Source organism: Harmonia axyridis, chromosome X (assembly GCF_914767665.1).
Source record: "Harmonia axyridis chromosome X, icHarAxyr1.1, whole genome shotgun sequence".
NCBI classification, from domain to species: domain Eukaryota; kingdom Metazoa; phylum Arthropoda; class Insecta; order Coleoptera; family Coccinellidae; genus Harmonia; species Harmonia axyridis.
The window spans coordinates 18,800,048-18,817,627 of record NC_059508.1 but is presented as its reverse complement, the minus strand read 5'-3'; the positions used below and the strand labels follow the sequence as shown (position 1 = coordinate 18,817,627).

Below are 17,580 nucleotides of genomic sequence, written 5' to 3'. Positions count from 1 at the left end.
AATCTGAGAAGCTTGTTTATTAACAGGGAACTTAGCATTTCCTTGAAGGTCCGTATATTGCAGTGTTACGTTTTCTCGGTACTGTTCTACGGGGTTGAAGCTTGGACCCTCACTGACGCACTGCTTAAAAGACTGGAAGCATTCGAAATGTGGACTTATCGCAGAATTCTTCGAATATCATGGATAGATCACATCACAAATGAAGAAGTATTGAGAAGAATGAAAAAGAACAAGGAAGTTGTGTTCACCATCAAACAACGAAAGCTTCAATACTTCGGACACGTCATGAGGAACAGCAAATACCAAGTACTGCAGTTGATAATACAGGGAAAAGTGGAAGGCAGAAGGGGACCGGGTAGAAGAAGACATTCATGGTTGCACAATCTCAGGAAGTGGTTTGGCCAGACATCCATACAACTTTTTAGAAACGCAGCGAACAAGATAAAACTTGCCATGTTGATTGCCAACGTCCGGAACGGATAGGGCACGCCAAGAAGAAGGCCTTCAATACCCTCAGGAACACCACTTTTTAGTCCTTATTTAATGCTGAAATTTTATAAATCTCCCGTGAATACTCCTCTTCTCTTGAAGATGTTGTTGGCTCTTCAGTTCGTTCATCGGTATCGCTGGATTCGTGATTGTCTTCAGAAAGGCGAACTATTCCCAGATCAGCTAACGAAATACTTGGTCGACTTCGTGATATTATTTTGTTCAGCTCTTTTAAACATGCACTTTCAGCGTCAGGAGTACTCATTCCATTATGTTTGAAGTCTGCCATCAAGGATTTCCTGAAGAGAAGCCACAATTTTTTTAATTGTGCTAATTCATCTTTTATGGCTATTGAACAAATCAAACTGAATAATTTGCGGAACTTTCTTGGATGGTGATGAAGTTCCGCTTCCCTCAGACACTTTTCATATTCGCTGTCATTTTGTATCAGCCAATTTCGTTTTTGGCAAGCTTCTCTAAAAGTCTCACATCTGGAACCATCTTCTGTTGTCAACAGATCGTCAAAGGACGTAGCTCCTCTAATTCTCTTCAGGAGTATTCGTAAAAAGAATTTTTCGATGCGTGCCTCAGATGGACTTATCTCTACCATACATCCTATCTGTTTGCTAACCTGAGAGCGTTGGTACCATTTAGCATTTTTATTATCCCATACATAATGCTCAGGGATTTCGGCATATTTGTATTTTCTTGCGTTTACGTCTGATCTGTTTAACGTAAACCATGCCTCTAATTTGGAAGGTTTTTCAAGTCTTTGTTGGATTTGTCCGACATCATCATCTTCGTTGTAAATGATTTCCCTTTCTCCTGGTAAATGCACCGGCAAAACCAATACAGAATGAGAGCGACCATGCATTCTGAATTGGAACGTTCTCCACGTTGCCTCCATACCACTGACATATCTGCTATCGATGTATTGTTGTATCTCATCGATGCGTTGACCCTCTCTTGTATTCGTGTTTTCCTCATCTACATAGAGAGTAATATTATCTGGCCCTTTATTGATATATTTATGCAGATATTTGATGGTTTGTAGGGAACCTACGGCTTCAAAGTTAATATGGCATTGATATTTGGCCAAAGCATAAGGATTATAAGGTACCACTCTCCGATTTGTGATGAGGCGGTTCCACTTAGCTACAAAAATCTCTCTGCCATCGGCAGGTCTTCTATATTTAGGTCTCGTATTACGACCAACAGATAATGAGGTCTTTTCTCTGAATGATTTAGGGTAATACTTGGTACATTTACCATCTGCCATACAGGGAGCTTCCGGATTGATGCGGCCACATGGAGGGTGCAGATGAAAATCCGCAACTCGCTGATAGAGTAGGGGTTGATTTTCTCTATCTGGAATATAGGCATTGATGATTCGGTCGACCATTTCAACATCCTTCAATTTGTCATCTTCATGGAATGTGACGACGATATGGGCGTGTGGTAGACCCCTCTTTTGGAATTCAATTACATATTGGTTATTGATGACGACACCATATAGTTGATCTCGAACGATGTCGTTAATGAATTCCAGCAGTTTCATTTGAAAAACTCTACAAATCAAATCTGGTCGATTTTCCCATTTCTGATGTTTAAAGAGGTTGTTTTTGATTTCGGGCCAGTTCGGATTGCACGTGAAGGTTATGAAAAGATCAGGTTTTCCAAATCTAGCTTCGACAGTCATTGCATCTAGATACTGCCTTTGACGGTATCTGTCACCGCCTGGAAATCCGGAAGGTAAGATGATAGCTCGACCAACATGCCCATTCTGTCTGTTCTGATTAAATCTTCGTAGAGTTTCTTCTGCTGTTCTCCTGAATTCATTTTGATTCTGTCTTAACCACCACAGCCTACTCATTTCGTGTTTTACCCAGCCATCTACAATATACTGCTGGAACAATTTACCACTGTTGTGAATGGAAGAAAATACATCTCGGACGTAGAGCCTAAATCGATAGTATTGGAGAATGGTTACAGTTTTTCCAGCAGTCTGCCTCTTCTGATGTTGTATTTCATTCCGGTGGAATAGCCATTATCGCCGCATGGAAATAATAGAGAATACACCATCGGGTCGGCTAAAGAATTGAGGAGCTTCAATTCTTGATGTCGATTTATCGGATCAGGACCGTCAGGCTTATGGGGATAGACGACCAAATCAACCTTCATTGGAGGTTCTGTTCCCTCGAATATTGCTGCAATATCGCTCTGTCCAGGTCTCCAATTCTGATTTTGTTGGGCTGCTAAAATATTTATGACCGGTTCTTTTGTCATTCCTATTATTATATTTTCCACCTCCAAATTTTGTGTTTTCCTTTGTCGGATTTCATCTCCCATAGTTTTATAAGCTTTTATATATCTATTATGTGTTCTCAGAATAGATTCCATCAATCTCATTAATGCTGGATCGACTCTATCATCAGCAAAAGCATTTCTTCGGGCCAAAGCTTCTTCTACGTCCAAAAAATAAATCTGGTTCAGTTGGATGTTCTCCTTATCCTGTGAATTGGGTATACCGCTTATGAAATGGTATATTTGACCGCATATGGTGAAACACCAATGACCCTGTCCCCATTTCTCTGGTATCGGTCTCGATGTTTTAAAGGATGCCACTGCAAATAGACTATTGATCAGTCTTATTTGGGATCTGAATTGAGAAGCCAAAGGACCATCTCCTACGTATAAATCTTTTAACGTGGGAGGACATGCACTCAGAGCTGGTATTGTAAAAGCTCCTCTATTGCAGCAGCCAGTATATTCGTTATCTCTGGTCGTTTTTTCTCTTGTAAAAAATAAGGCTCCACAAAAAGGACATAATTCAGTCAATGTCCCACAATAGTTTGGTCGGGTGCAAAGTGTCTCCAATTCTTCTTGTTCTATGGTAATGGCGTTTCTATACGTGACACGATGTGGAACTTCTGCGTGTCTACGGCGCCTGTGTCTTGTTTCAGTAGCTGGTAATTGTTGATTTTGCTAGTGATATTTCTAGTGAAAAGTTTCTTTCCTCAGAATTTGAAAGTGCCCTGTTTTCCGGAATCTTCGATAAATATGCGGACGCATTCAACGCTGCCAACTCTAGAAAAAGCTACATACAGCTGACCATGAGTGAAACATGGGCGTTTGAGACAAATACCAACCCTATCTAAAGTTTGCCCCTGTTATTTATTTATGGTCATACTGTAAGCTAACCTGACAGGAAATTGAAAACGCAGTATCTCTTTTGGTAACATGGGAGTTTGGGCCTTCATCTTTATTCTCGGCAGGAACAACCTCTCGCCTATCCTATGACCTGTCAACAATTCGCATTCGATTATATGATGACCTAATCGAATAATCCTCAATCGTGAACCATTACATTCGCCTTCATCCATATCCAAATTTCGAAGCAACATAACAATCGCTCCACGTTTTAGAACTAATTCATGAGGGGGTAGAGAAGGAGCATTGATGGAATTCAAAAGATCAAGGGGGGCCAAAAAATCGTCATCCTCCTGTCCTAGATATACGTCCTCGCTCAGATATGTCCTCGATTCTGTTTCAGCTATCCGTTGAAGGATTATTTCGTTGATGATGTCGACTGCTGCATTTGTTGGACAAAGAATCGCCTTAGTACCGTTTTCTTCAGCTGTAAAATCACCTCCATAAACAAAATCTATTAAATCATCTACAGAAGCAACATGGAATCGGGAGGGTATTTCGATGAGATACTCCGGTGCTATTGGAGCATCCCGCTGATTGAGAATTGCATTCGATAGAGAACCTTCACCCAATTTCAATAACCAAGATGAAAAAGAGATACCACCTAGATCTGCATAAACTGCTGCCGCCATATCTGGTTGTCGTTGGACTCTCATATTTTGAGACAATTTCAATTTCGTGAAGGAATCCCATAGAAAACTGGATTTCAGACATTGTGCGATGACATCGATTCGATGGGCACCTAAAACAACAGGAAGAATTTGTCTGAAATCACCACCAAACAGAACGCATTTTCTTCCAAAAGGTTCAGCACGTCTATTGATGTCCATTAAATATCTATGAACTGCTTCGACTGCGAATTTAGGCGTCATTGGTGCTTCATCCCAGATAATAAAAGCGACCTTGTCTCTGAAAAAAATCGACTGAGAGGATTGCAAGTCATAACCACAACTTGTTTCATCGGAAAGAGTGAGAGGTAATCTAAAGGACCTGTGAACAGTTGTACCTCCTTTCAAAATATTGGCCGCAATTCCTGTCCATGCAACTGCTGCTGTACTTTTACCTAAAACATCATTGAGGACTGTAATTACAGTATTATATAAAAAAGTCTTGCCTGTTCCGCCAGGACCGTCCAGGTAGAAAATGTTCTCGTTCGTTCGCTCTGCTATTTGTTCGGCACTGACATCATCGCCTAGTTCTTCATAAATCTCTAGAGGTATTAAAAATTTGGGTTTTCTCGCACAGGCCTTCAATACCCTCAGGAACACCACTTTTTGGTCCTTATCTAATGCTGAAATTTTATAAATCTCCCGTGAATACTCCTCTTCTCTTGAAGATGTTGTTGGCTCTTCAGTTCGTTCATCGGTATCGCTGGATTCGTGATTGTCTTCAGAAAGGCGAACTATTCCCAGATCAGCTAACGAAATACTTGGTCGACTGTCCTATATTGAATGTTCTCAATCTAAAGGATTAATAAAGATTACTTACTTACTTACTTACTTACTTCGTGATATTATTTTGTTCAGCTCTTTTAAACATGCACATTCAGCGTCAGGAGTACTCATTCCATTATGTTTGAAGTCTGCCATCAAGGATTTCCTGAACAGAAGCCACAATTTTTTTAATTGTGCTAATTCATCTTCTATGGCTATTGAACAAATCAAACTGAATAATTTGCGGAACTTTCTTGGATGGTGATGAAGTTCCGCTTCCCTCAGACACTTTTCATATTCGCTGTCATTTTGTATCAGCCAATTTCGTTTTTGGCAAGCTTCTCTAAAAGTCTCACATCTGGAACCATCTTCTGTTGTCAACAGATCGTCAAAGGACGTAGCTCCTCTAATTCTCTTCAGGAGTATTCGTAAAAAGAATTTTTCGATGCGTGCCTCAGATGGACTTATCTCTACCATACATCCTATCTGTTTGCTAACCTGAGAGCGTTGGTACCATTTAGCATTTTTATTATCCCATACATAATGCTCAGGGATTTCGGCATATTTGTATTTTCTTGCGTTTACGTCTGATCTGTTTAACGTAAACCATGCCTCTAATTTGGAAGGTTTTTCAAGTCTTTGTTGGATTTGTCCGACATCATCATCTTCGTTGTAAATGATTTCCCTTTCTCCTGGTAAATGCACCGGCAAAACCAATACAGAATGAGAGCGACCATGCATTCTGAATTGGAACGTTCTCCACGTTGCCTCCATACCACTGACATATCTGCTATCGATGTATTGTTGTATCTCATCGATGCGTTGACCCTCTCTTGTATTCGTGTTTTCCTCATCTACATAGAGAGTAATATTATCTGGCCCTTTATTGATATATTTATGCAGATATTTGATGGTTTGTAGGGAACCTACGGCTTCAAAGTTAATATGGCATTGATATTTGGCCAAAGCATAAGGATTATAAGGTACCACTCTCCGATTTGTGATGGGGCGGTTCCACTTAGCTACAAAAATCTCTCTGCCATCGGCAGGTCTTCTATATTCAGGTTTCGTATTACGACCAACAGATAATGAGGTCTTTTCTCTGAATGATTTAGGGTAATACTTGGTACATTTACCATCTGCCATACAGGGAGCTTCCGGATTGATGCGGCCACATGGAGGGTGCAGATGAAAATCCGCAACTCGCTGATAGAGTAGGGGTTGATTTTCTCTATCTGGAATATAGGCATTGATGATTCGGTCGACCATTTCAACATCCTTCAATTTGTCATCTTCATGGAATGTGACGACGATATGGGCGTGTGGTAGACCCCTCTTTTGGAATTCAATTACATATTGGTTATTGATGACGACACCATATAGTTGATCTCGAACGATGTCGTTAATGAATTCCAGCAGTTTCATTTGAAAAACTCTACAAATTTGAAGAGGTTGTTTTTAATTTCGGGCCAGTTCGGATTGCACGTGAAGGTTATGAAAAGATCAGGTTTTCCAAATCTAGCTACGACAGTCATTGCATCTAGATACTGCCTTTGACGGTATCTGTCACCGCCTGGAAATCCGGAAGGTAAGATGATAGCTCGACCAACATGCCCATTCTGTCTGTTCTGATTAAATCTTCGTAGAGTTTCTTCTGCTGTTCTCCTGAATTCATTTTGATTCTGTCTTAACCACCACAGCCTACTCATTTCGTGTTTTACCCAGCCATCTACAATATACTGCTGGAACAATTTACCACCGTTGTGAATGGAAGAAAATACATCTCGGACGTAGAGCCTAAATCGATAGTATTGGAGAATGGTTACAGTTTTTCCAGCAGTTCTGCCTCTTCTGATGTTGTATTTCATTCCGGTGGAATAGCCATTATCGCCGCATGGGAATAATAGAGGATACACCATCGGGTCGGCTAAAGGATTGAGGAGCTTCAATTCTTGACGTCGATTCATCGGATCAGGATCGTCAGGCTTATGGGGATAGACGACCAAATCAACCTTCATTGGATGTTCTGATCCCTCGAATATTGCTGCAATATCGCTCTGTCCAGGTCTCCAATTCTGATTTTGTTGGGCAGCTAAAATATTTATGACCGGTTCTTTTGTCATTCCTATTATTATATTTTCCACCTCCAAATTTTGTGTTTTTCTTTGTCGGATTTCATCTCCCATAGTTTTATAAGCTTTTATATATCTATTATGTGTTCTCCGAATAGATTCCATCAATCTCATTAATGCTGGATCGACTCTATCATCAGCAAAAGCATTTCTTCGGGCCAAAGCTTCTTCTACGTCCAAAAAATAAATCTGGTTCAGTTGGATGTTCTCCTTATCCTGTGAATTGGGTATACCGCTTATGAAATGGTATATTTGACCGCATATGGTGAAACACCAATGACCCTGTCCCCTTCTCTCTGGTATCGGTCTCGATGTTTTAAAGGATGCCACTGCAAATAGACTATTGATCAGTCTTATTTGGGATCTGAATTGAGAAGCCAAAGGACCATCTCCTACGTATAAATCTTTTAACGTGGGAGGACATGCACTCAGAGCTGGTATTGTAAAAGCTCCTCTATTGCAGCAGCCAGTATATTCGTTATCTCTGGTCGTTTTTTCTCTTGTAAAAAATAAGGCTCCACAAAAAGGACATAATTCAGTCACTGTCCCACAATAGTTTGGTCGGGTGCAAAGTGTCTACAATTCTTCTTGTTCTATGGTAATGGCGTTTCTATACGTGACACGATGTGGAACTTCTGCGTGTCTACGGCGCCTGTGTCTTGTTTCAGTAGCTGGTAATTGTTGATTTTGAGTTCTGTTTGTTGTTGACGTCATTGAACTTATTATTGAAGGGGATGGTGTGTCTGGCCATGGGATTATAGGGTTATTTGGAGTTTCCAATTCATCGTATTTTAGTTGAGACGATGGCAATGAGATTCTGAGACTTCTCATTCTGTTTATTTTCAATTGTCGAAAAATAACCATATCTGTTATAGTGGCATTCTTTTCTAATCCCACTGTCAAATTTCTTATTTGAAAATCTGGTATCGAAATAGAAACTGGTCGAAAATTTGGTGGACAGACGAATTTGCCTATTAAATCCCCGAAATTTCGTTGCAAAACTACTTTTAATTGTTTTGCTCGATTTATATAAGCTCTTTTTTCAAATCCTGCTTCTTGGGAATTCAATACTACGGCCGTGGATTTAATTAGAGGATGTCTTTTTAGCACAACAACCAATTCTCTATTGGATAGTCTGTTGCGATTTTCTATATTGTCTTTAACTTGTACAATAGATGGCACAAATGGAATGGTTGGTGAATTGTTACAGTTTCTCCCATTTTCTATTTTATCATCACGTCTATTTCGTATATTCAGTGTTTGAGAAGATGAGTTACACTCATTTCTTCGTTGTCTCAGCCGTTTCTTAATTGAGGACTGTGATAAAACCATTTTGAAAATATGATTTAATCTATAAAAGGAAATAATCAGATTGATATAAACATATAATTAATAATGTGTTCACATACCAGATGGATAATATTCACCTATTCTTTGTAATCTTTTTTCGATTGTTAACACCGCAAATATAGAATGTTTTCCGTAGAACTGAAAAAAGTGAAAATATATTCGAATATTCATTACAATATAATGAAAACATATAAAAGTGATTATATAAATAGTGATTTGGATATTTTCATTATGAACTACCTATCAAATAACAATATCAAGAAAAGCAAATTTTCCAAAAAATATCACCGTTATATTTAAAATGAAAGTGCTGACGAAAATAATTTTCTATATAATTAGAATATATCTAATTGATACGTATTTGGGTATAATCTCAATCAATATCTGATAGAGATTAAGCCGACTATAGGTAGGTATGCAACGTACTCTCGCATACAACAGATGTTTTCCGAAAGAAACTGCGTTTTTAACAATTCGAAAAAACTTCACAGTTTCAATATGCCAAAGAATATCTGATCGAATCAGATATTCTTTAAGTATGGTTTAAGTAACAGTTCCTGAAAATTTCATCTTTTTGGCGTGAAGGGAAAAGAAATAGCTGAAAATTCCAAGACGAAAAACAGTTTTTTTGAATAACTCAGAAAATATCCACTTTAGGGCAAGGGTGTGATGCATACACTCACATTATTTTTTAACGTAGATTAAATATCTGCCATAAAAAAATGTGGTTCTAATTTGAAAAAATTGATTTTTCATGATTTTGTCATCCCTAACTTTGAAAGCGATTTTTCCACCCCCTGTATCATGAATCGCGATTTTGATTTTCAAAGTGGATACATCAATCTTACATCTTGAAAAATTCCAAAAATGAAAATTTTCCATCGAAAAACCTCGAAGTTATTCTTGTTTCAGCGGAGCTCTATTTTCGATTATTTTTTCGAATTTTCCAACCAAAACTGAAAAATATTATATCGAAATAACTTGAAATTTTCTAAGGAATCTATTTCTGCAATAAAAAAATGGTGTTCTAATTTGAAAAACGGAAGTTGACGTCATTTCCGGAAAAACCGGAGGTGCTCATGCCTTGAAAATATTTTAGATTTCATCAGCATCGTGAAATACTTATAAGTGCTGAATTTCATGAAAATACGTTCAGTAGTTTCCCGTATAAATATGGGTGAGTTTCCTCGTGAAAGACCCTGTATAGTTTGACTCGTTTTTCGTCACGAAAATGTATTATTTACCTTATTTATCGGGGCGGTGAAGAGCGTACGTCTGTCTAATCGCAGCGACACATGAGGAATGAAATATGTTTGACTTTGAATTTGATTTTAGTTAAATTGTGATTTGTTAGAATCGTAAATCGATTATTTGAAATTTGGGCTTTTCCTAGATAATAAGCTGTTGATCGTATTCTAAATCAATCTTCGAACAATACGTTAGAATTATTTAGTATCCAGGACGATGTTAAAAATATAATTAATAGAGCCTCTGTTGATGATTCTGTTCTGGTTGAAGAAGGTAACTTCTTTATGGATAATATTTAAAGGAGGTTTGAAATTAACCTGGATAAGAGACTTTCATGCAATAAATACAAGATAACAGATAGAAGTCCTTTTCTTGTTCATGTTGAATCCAGGGACAAGAATATAGGAAATCTGAATCCAATTAGTTTAGGTAAGCTTTTGTATACATGTCCCAACTATCATAACTTTAAAATAGTGAAAATATGCAGAAAGGGATTAAAGAGGGTTGGTGTTTACTTTGATTGCCCTGATAATGCACATTTTTTTGTTAAAAAGAACAATCTTGATATTACTAAATACTTTGTCGATATTCCATCACGAATGATATCTACAATGGGGGTTGTTAGAGATATTGGATTAGACATCAGCGAAAATGACATGTTAGAATATGCCAAAGGAGTTAATCCTGACTCTAAAATAACTAAAATGCGCAGATTGAATAAAAGAATTAAAGCAAATGATATGATTTCATATGTGCCTACAACCACATGTGTGGTAACATTTGAAAGTAACACCCTACCTAAGGAATTAGTTTTATTTAATACATTATCTCCGGGTTCTGTGTATATTCAACCCGTAATTCAATGCCTGAAATGTCTTCGATATGGCCATGTCAGAGCTCTTCGTAGAGAAACATTCAGATGTCATAAGTGTGGTGAATCGCATACTGATGAACAGGTCTGTGAGGGACCACCCAATTGTGTTTATTGTCTTGAACCTCATTCTTCTACTGATAGGACGTGCAAAGAATACCTCAGACAAAAAAAAATTAAAGAATGCATGGCATTTTATAATATTTCATTTTTTGAAGCAAACAAGAACTCATCTCAGATTTCACTCTCCTCTCCGTTCCTCAGCAGTCAACAGTCATTCTCTGCATCAATTAAAAGTAACGTGTAGCGTAACTCTGATAAAAAAAAAATTAACAGAATAAAAATTTCAAATTTCTCTTAAAAAAAAAGAACTTCACTATGATTAAAGAAAATTAACAGAATAAAAATTTCAAATTTCTCTTAAAAAAAAAGAGCTTCACTATGATTTCCGCGGTCAGCTGTCAGTGAAGACGGCGTGGGTTCACGATGTTTTAAAGGGCGCCAACGTATTTGATTCAGTGAATCTCCAGAAAGAAAATATGAGCAGATGGATTCGGCTAAATACGTAAAAACCGAATGTTTATTTGGTGACAAGAGAAATATAAAATAAAAAAAATGATAATGAAATGAGTCAAGGAAAAGAAAATATCAATCTTTCAGTTCCCTTATATTCCGACAGTCAAAATACAGATACAATTTTCATCAAAATTCTCAGAGATAACTTGAAATAGTAAACGATAGGTTTCAAGAAAGAAAAAAAACTAAAAAAAAGGTACCTCACTTGATCAAGATCAGTTCACAAATTTCTTCATATCATCAATATCATTCATATCATAACAATAGACTATATAATGGCTGAATTTACATGAACTTTTTGAATTCACTATACTTTAATATGTATGGAAAGAAATCAAATACCTACTCTTAATTCAGACGACCGAATGAAAACTTTTCAAATACAATCTTAAAGAGAATGTAACAAAATGTTTGCACTCATATGAGATCAATTGATACCTTCAATCTGAATTCAAAGGAAAGAAAAACATACAATATAATCTATTCTAGCAATTTCAAAATACGACGAAACTGTTTGTTAAACGAATGAGTTCAAAACTAACAAAATTAAATTCTCCCTGCATCAGGATATCTCTAACTGGAATCAGCAATTAACTCTGTACATACCAACCGAAGAATCAGAAGGGCTGAATGTATTATTCAAATTAACTTCACCAATTCAAAATCCTGTGTCCAGAACTTAAAAAAAGGAAGGAACAATCCAAAGATCCGCAGCATATAACCATCTAACTGTTGCAGGGTGTTAGGCAATTTCTCAATGGTCGGTGAACTTGAATTTTACGTTTTATTCAAAACGTAAATTGATGTTGGAAAATTGGAGGCAAAAAAAACAAAAGGCCCTAAAATAACGAAAATATGCAGTAGATAATCGTTCTTGATGTTATTGAACGAAAATCATACATAAAGAATATTAATTACACTCACTTTTGTTATTGGGCGGCCTTAGAAGAAAAAAACTCGTTCTTTGTACTTAGATAATCCCCTAATAAGGGTAATATATTGCTTCTTCAAAGAAACCAATACGCAATATATTCTTGAGAAATAAGGAAAATAACGTTATCCCAAAATTTTTGGATTTTCACAATCAACAAGACTTCTACTTTCCAAATTCATAAGTAACAAAATGCGTTTTTCTCGCAAGAAAATTCCAGTATCGGACACATATGTTGACAAAAAAGTGATAAACAAAATAGGAATATAATTCGAATCAAATTCCTCAGTAGGCAACCAAAATTACAACACATTGTATTTGGTGCTGCAATTAAACGCTACAAACGTTAACCAAACATCTAAATCTCCAAACCTTCCAAGAAAATCTAGTTCGGTGATTCAGAAGAGAAAGGTCCCAACTGGTCCTGGATATGATAAGAAAGCCCATGAAAACTGTTTAATATCTTATAAACCCTCTAATAGCAATGTTTTCCCGAATTTCTCCCAATCTAACTCCCAAACGTCCCATCCCTCCTCTGTGGATCTTTCTCCCCCTAAGAGGATGATAACATCAGCACAAGTACACCACAGCACAAACAAGTTAGTTAAACCAATAAATAATAGGAATGTAATTACAAGAAATTCAGTCCAAACTAGAGAAAGGGTAGGATCTATGGAAGAGGAAGACTTTCCTCTCCCTCTCACAGATGCTGAAGCCCTCTTAACAGTTTATAAGTTGATTTTACCAACTAAATGGCTCATAATAGTATAAGCCTTTTTACTGTTCTACAATGGAACATTCGTTCAATTAGGTCCAATTACAACAACTTACAAATTCTAATAAAAGATTTTGACCCCGATGTCATTGCTCTTACAGAGACATATTTAAAATTTGAAAATACCTTCACCATGCCTGGATATAAAATTATTCGCGAGGAAAGGGCTAATGGCTATGGTGGTCTTGCCATTGCCATTAAGTCCCATATACACACAGAGGCTAAGTCTGTCAACTCGTCTCTTCTGCCGGATAGGTGTCAAACACTGGGTGTTACGATTGACAATAACTTGTCAATAATCCTGAGCTACTTTCTTCCGGATGTTTATGTTCCTGGTTCGACCTGGGATACCTTTCTACCTTACATGAATGGTCGTGTCATTTGGCTGGGTGATTTTAACACCCAACATCCTGCATGGGGATCTGGTACGCCAAACCCAAGAGGTATGACATTCAATGAGTTTCTTCTATATAATGATTTGGTGCTGTTGAACACGCCGACGCCAACCAGACTGACAAGTCCTTATCAGCACAGAAGTGCCCCCGATGTGTCTGTCGCTACCCCAAATGTCGCCAGGAAGTGAAGATACCTTCTGTTTCTGGGTACATTGCACCTGATGTGAGCCAATAGTTCGACGCTTCAATGTCGACATGATCCTGGTTCACCTCGTTGAAATGTCTTCCATGCAGGGGCTTCTCTCTCCATCTTTCCAGTTTTTCTTGGTTTGTCTGGTGGTTGTATGGAAATTGCTCCTTGTGAAGTTGTAAAGGTGTTGATTCGTCTGCTTCACACAGAATTTTGTAGAACTCTGATATACTTGCTTGATCTCTGAAGTATTCCCGTAGGCTTTCTATCTGCCCACCAGCAAGTTCCATGATGTCCGTAAGACCCCTGCCTCCTTTATTTCTCGGTAGTGTAGTCCTCTCAATGCAGCTTTTCGGATGGTGCTTGTTTGCTTTTGTCATCAACGTTCTCATTTTACGTTGCAAGTTTTCGATGTCTGTTTTGCTCCATGGAACTATACCGAATGAGTATGTTAGAATTGAACATGCAAATGTGTTGATGGCTCTCGTCATGTTCCTGCTGTTGAGGTTTTTTTGGTTCTGGTTTTGGATTTTTTTGGTTCTCCTAATGAACTCAGTCTTTGAGTCCTGCTTCATTCTTTGGTGGTTTGTTCGTCGATTCTGTTTCATTCCAAGATATTTATAAAGATCATCCGACTTCATTGCTTCTATTTGCTGTCCTTTTGCGAGAGTGATCGGTTCATCTTGTATTCTTCCTCTCACTACGCTGAGAGTACGACATTTGTCCAATCCGAATTCCATACCTACGTCTTTCGAAAAATGTTCCACTAGTTTGACCATAATTTCTAAGTGGTTCTTATTGCCTGTTATCAAATTCGAATCATCCATGTACAGCAAATAATTGAGGGTGGTAGTATCATTATTTCCTTAAATGTTGAAACCCTTTTCAGTAGCGTTTAGCTGTTTAGAGAGTGGGTTCAGCGCCAAGCAGAACCATAAAAAGGCTCAAGGAGTCTCCTTGGAAAATTCCCTTCTTGATTGGAATCAGTTCGGTTTTTATGTTTGCCGTGGAAAGCTCGATGTTCGTTTTCCAATTGTCCATTGCAAGCTGTAGAAAATTGGTTATAATTGGATCGATCTTGTATATCTCCAAAATTTTCTTCAACCAGCCATGTGGAAGTGAGTCGAAAGCCTTCTTATAATCAAAATAAGTCATGAATAGGTTTCTATGTTTCTTGAAGGATCGGTTGCATATGATGGAATCTATTACCAGCTGTTTATTCGATCCTTGTGCATTCTTGGTATATACTTTCTGCTGTGTTGTAATCATTTTATTTTTCTCGCAATGTTTGTAGATACGAGATGCTGCTAAACATGATGTGATGACTTTGTATATTGTTGGTAGGCATGTTATAGGTCTGTATTTTGATGGATCCATAGTGTTTTGAAAATCCTTCTGTATAAGGTGAGTGATACCTGTTGTTAAAAATGTCGGCATTTCTGTTGGATTATGTATTATGTTATTTGTACTATTATTGTATTCGACTAGCCTGCCGTGCAGACACCAAAACTTCTTCAACCAGAAGTTGTGAATTCCATCTGGGCCTGGAGATTTCCAATTGTGAGTGTTCTTCAATATTTCCTGTAGTTCTTCAGACGTTATTATACTATGTGGCATACTTTCAATGGTCTCACATGATTTCTCCTCTGTTCTTATCCAACGCGCTTTGGAGTTGAAAGGAGTTGGTGTTGACAGTTGATCGGTCCAAAAACTATCAATATCTTCGGCGCTTGGAGGACTCCCTAATTTTGTTGACGTTTGTTCATTAAGCATTCTATAAAATTTCTTTTCGGAGTTTTCAAAAATCATATTGTCATGTTTTCGTTTATAGCTCTCATTGTATCTTCTCAGTCGTTCAAAGTATACACTTAATTTTTGTTTGATTGTACCTAGAGTTTCTTGAGCACTTTTTTTGTTGGCGTCATAGTTTGCATGTCGCCTATGGCGATCCATAATTGCATCCACTATTTTTTGTAGTTTTCTCGACGGAGAACCTTTTTCAAATTGTGTTAACCTTCCTCTATCTTGTCGGAGGCTATGTACTTTTGCTTCTAGCCTATTTTGCCAATGTGGTTTAGTATGCTGTTTTTTCTGTGCTGGTTACTCAATTCTAGGTTTTGGCTTCACACCGAGCACTGCTGATATTGTAGAGGCTGCACAGTAGGTAATAAAATGCAATGACTCTAGGTTTTGGTCATTCAAAAAAAACGGTGGAATTATTTCTTTGTTCATTATGTGCAGAATATGTGAGAGTTTTTTCGATGTCTTCAGTCTAGGAAGAATTGGTCGTTTAAGAGGATCAGTACCCTCGAATTCTATGAAATATTTATTCATTGTAACAGATAATTGCTCTAATAAATCTCTTCGACTTTCTTCTCGGTTTTCCATAGTTGCAGTTTGTATATTCCGCCATTGCTCATCTCTTACTAGTGCCAATTCTCCGCTGTTTTGTTCCTCAGTATTAAATTGTGCATTGATGTTGTGTTGGTTTTCAGCACAATCGTAGTTTTCTTCAATTGTCACTTCGTTGTTAGTGAGGTTCCTATTCTGTAGCCTCAGTTGGACTTCATTTTTTATGGTGTTAAGTCTCTCATCGGGTATAAGTTTATTTCTCAATATGACCCGGTATTGGTCGGCTACTCATTGTTCAGAAACTTGCAGTTCGGGATAGTTTCTGTGGAATTCTGCAAACAGCTTTTGCCGGTAGCCTATTTTATCCTCTTCCATATTAGTCACTTCATAGTATATGCGCATGATCGTTTCATTTATCGAACTTGTCCATTTCATGCGTCTTCTTGATAGACCTGCTTGGGTGAGTGCTGGTTGGGGATCCTGCACAGCACCTTCAGCAGTCGGAAAAACTCGTGTTATTCTTCTCCTAGAATGTTGAGATTATGGAGGCTTAGCATTTTGTTCGACAGACGCCCATCTCTTTAGCACTCTGTCACCGACGTCCCGCATACTGTCATGTCCAGCGCCGGCTCCAGACACGCCCTGACGAACCTCAGGCAGCGGCTCTATATTTCTATTCCTTAAATTCACCATTATTCAAGGGTATCCTCCGTGTCGTGGGGGAGACGGCCTTTGATCGCTTTTTACGATCCGCAGAGCTACGGTGGGAGAATTCTTGAGCTGCTCTCCACACGGCTTTGTCCGTTATCCTGGACAGGGACCCTTCGACAGGTTACGGCTTGCCGAGTCAGGGAGCTCCTGGAATCTGCGGTGGGCAGGAGTCGATTCAATTCTCCTGATAGGTGAATCGCTAGGGATTTCCTACCGCTACCCGCATTATTATTATATAATCTTAATCTAACCAGATGAAAAAAAAAACAGTAGGTAGGTTGTATTCAGTTTTTAGGAGTCGGTCTAAACCCAGTTCACGTTCCCTATTAACGGGTGAACAAGTTGCGCGGGCACTTTCCAAGAGCCATCTTTGAGCGGAATTGTTTTTTGAATGGGAAAAAAATTTTTGGATGAAATATTATTAACAAAAAAAAAAAATATGTTTTCTGCGGATTTTTATCTTTCATCACTTCATCAGTGACTATGCAAATCAACGTTATTTTGTTTCTGTATTTTAAATTCTCCATCAATTCTTACTGAATAAAATTGTAACTCTTTCAATATATTATGAAAATCAAAGGAAATGTATCCTGCGGACGCAGTTCTTCAATATATTACACTATTGTTATGAATAAGCGTCCTGCGGACGCTTTATCGAATATTTAGTATACTTAAATTCACTTGATTTATATTTTTCAATGTTGCCATATGCGATCAATATCATCCATGTTTAAATGAATATGAGATATGTAATACTTTATGAATAAATTCTTATATTCTTTTTTCTCAATATTATCAAATATTTATCATATATCAATAATATTCAAAAATATGCGTCCTGTGGACGCACGTTCGAGTGTTCATTTGCATTTTCATTAATTCATATTTTCAATAATTATATTCATTATAGATCACGA

The 17,580-nt window shown here is 37.7% G+C and overlaps 3 protein-coding genes across 3 annotated transcripts; all 3 read right to left on the bottom strand.

Moving 5' to 3' along the window:
• Nucleotides 1-529: 529 nt before the first annotated feature.
• Nucleotides 530-2,362, bottom strand: LOC123686578. The gene has a single exon (XM_045626808.1). The coding sequence runs from the start codon at nt 2,360-2,362 to the stop codon at nt 530-532; it is 1,833 nt and encodes a 610-aa protein (XP_045482764.1).
• Nucleotides 2,363-2,475: 113 nt separating this feature from the next.
• On the bottom strand, nt 2,476-6,557 carry LOC123686577. Its single transcript, XM_045626807.1, has 3 exons — nt 5,204-6,557; nt 3,691-5,116; nt 2,476-3,283 (listed from the first exon to the last, which is right to left on the bottom strand). Exons 1-3 carry the CDS (start codon nt 6,555-6,557, stop codon nt 2,476-2,478), a joined length of 3,588 nt encoding a protein of 1,195 aa, XP_045482763.1.
• LOC123686576 lies at nt 6,554-8,596 on the bottom strand. Its single transcript, XM_045626806.1, has 2 exons — nt 8,542-8,596; nt 6,554-7,779 (listed from the first exon to the last, which is right to left on the bottom strand). Exons 1-2 carry the CDS (start codon nt 8,594-8,596, stop codon nt 6,554-6,556), a joined length of 1,281 nt encoding a protein of 426 aa, XP_045482762.1.
• Nucleotides 8,597-17,580: the final 8,984 nt, after the last annotated feature.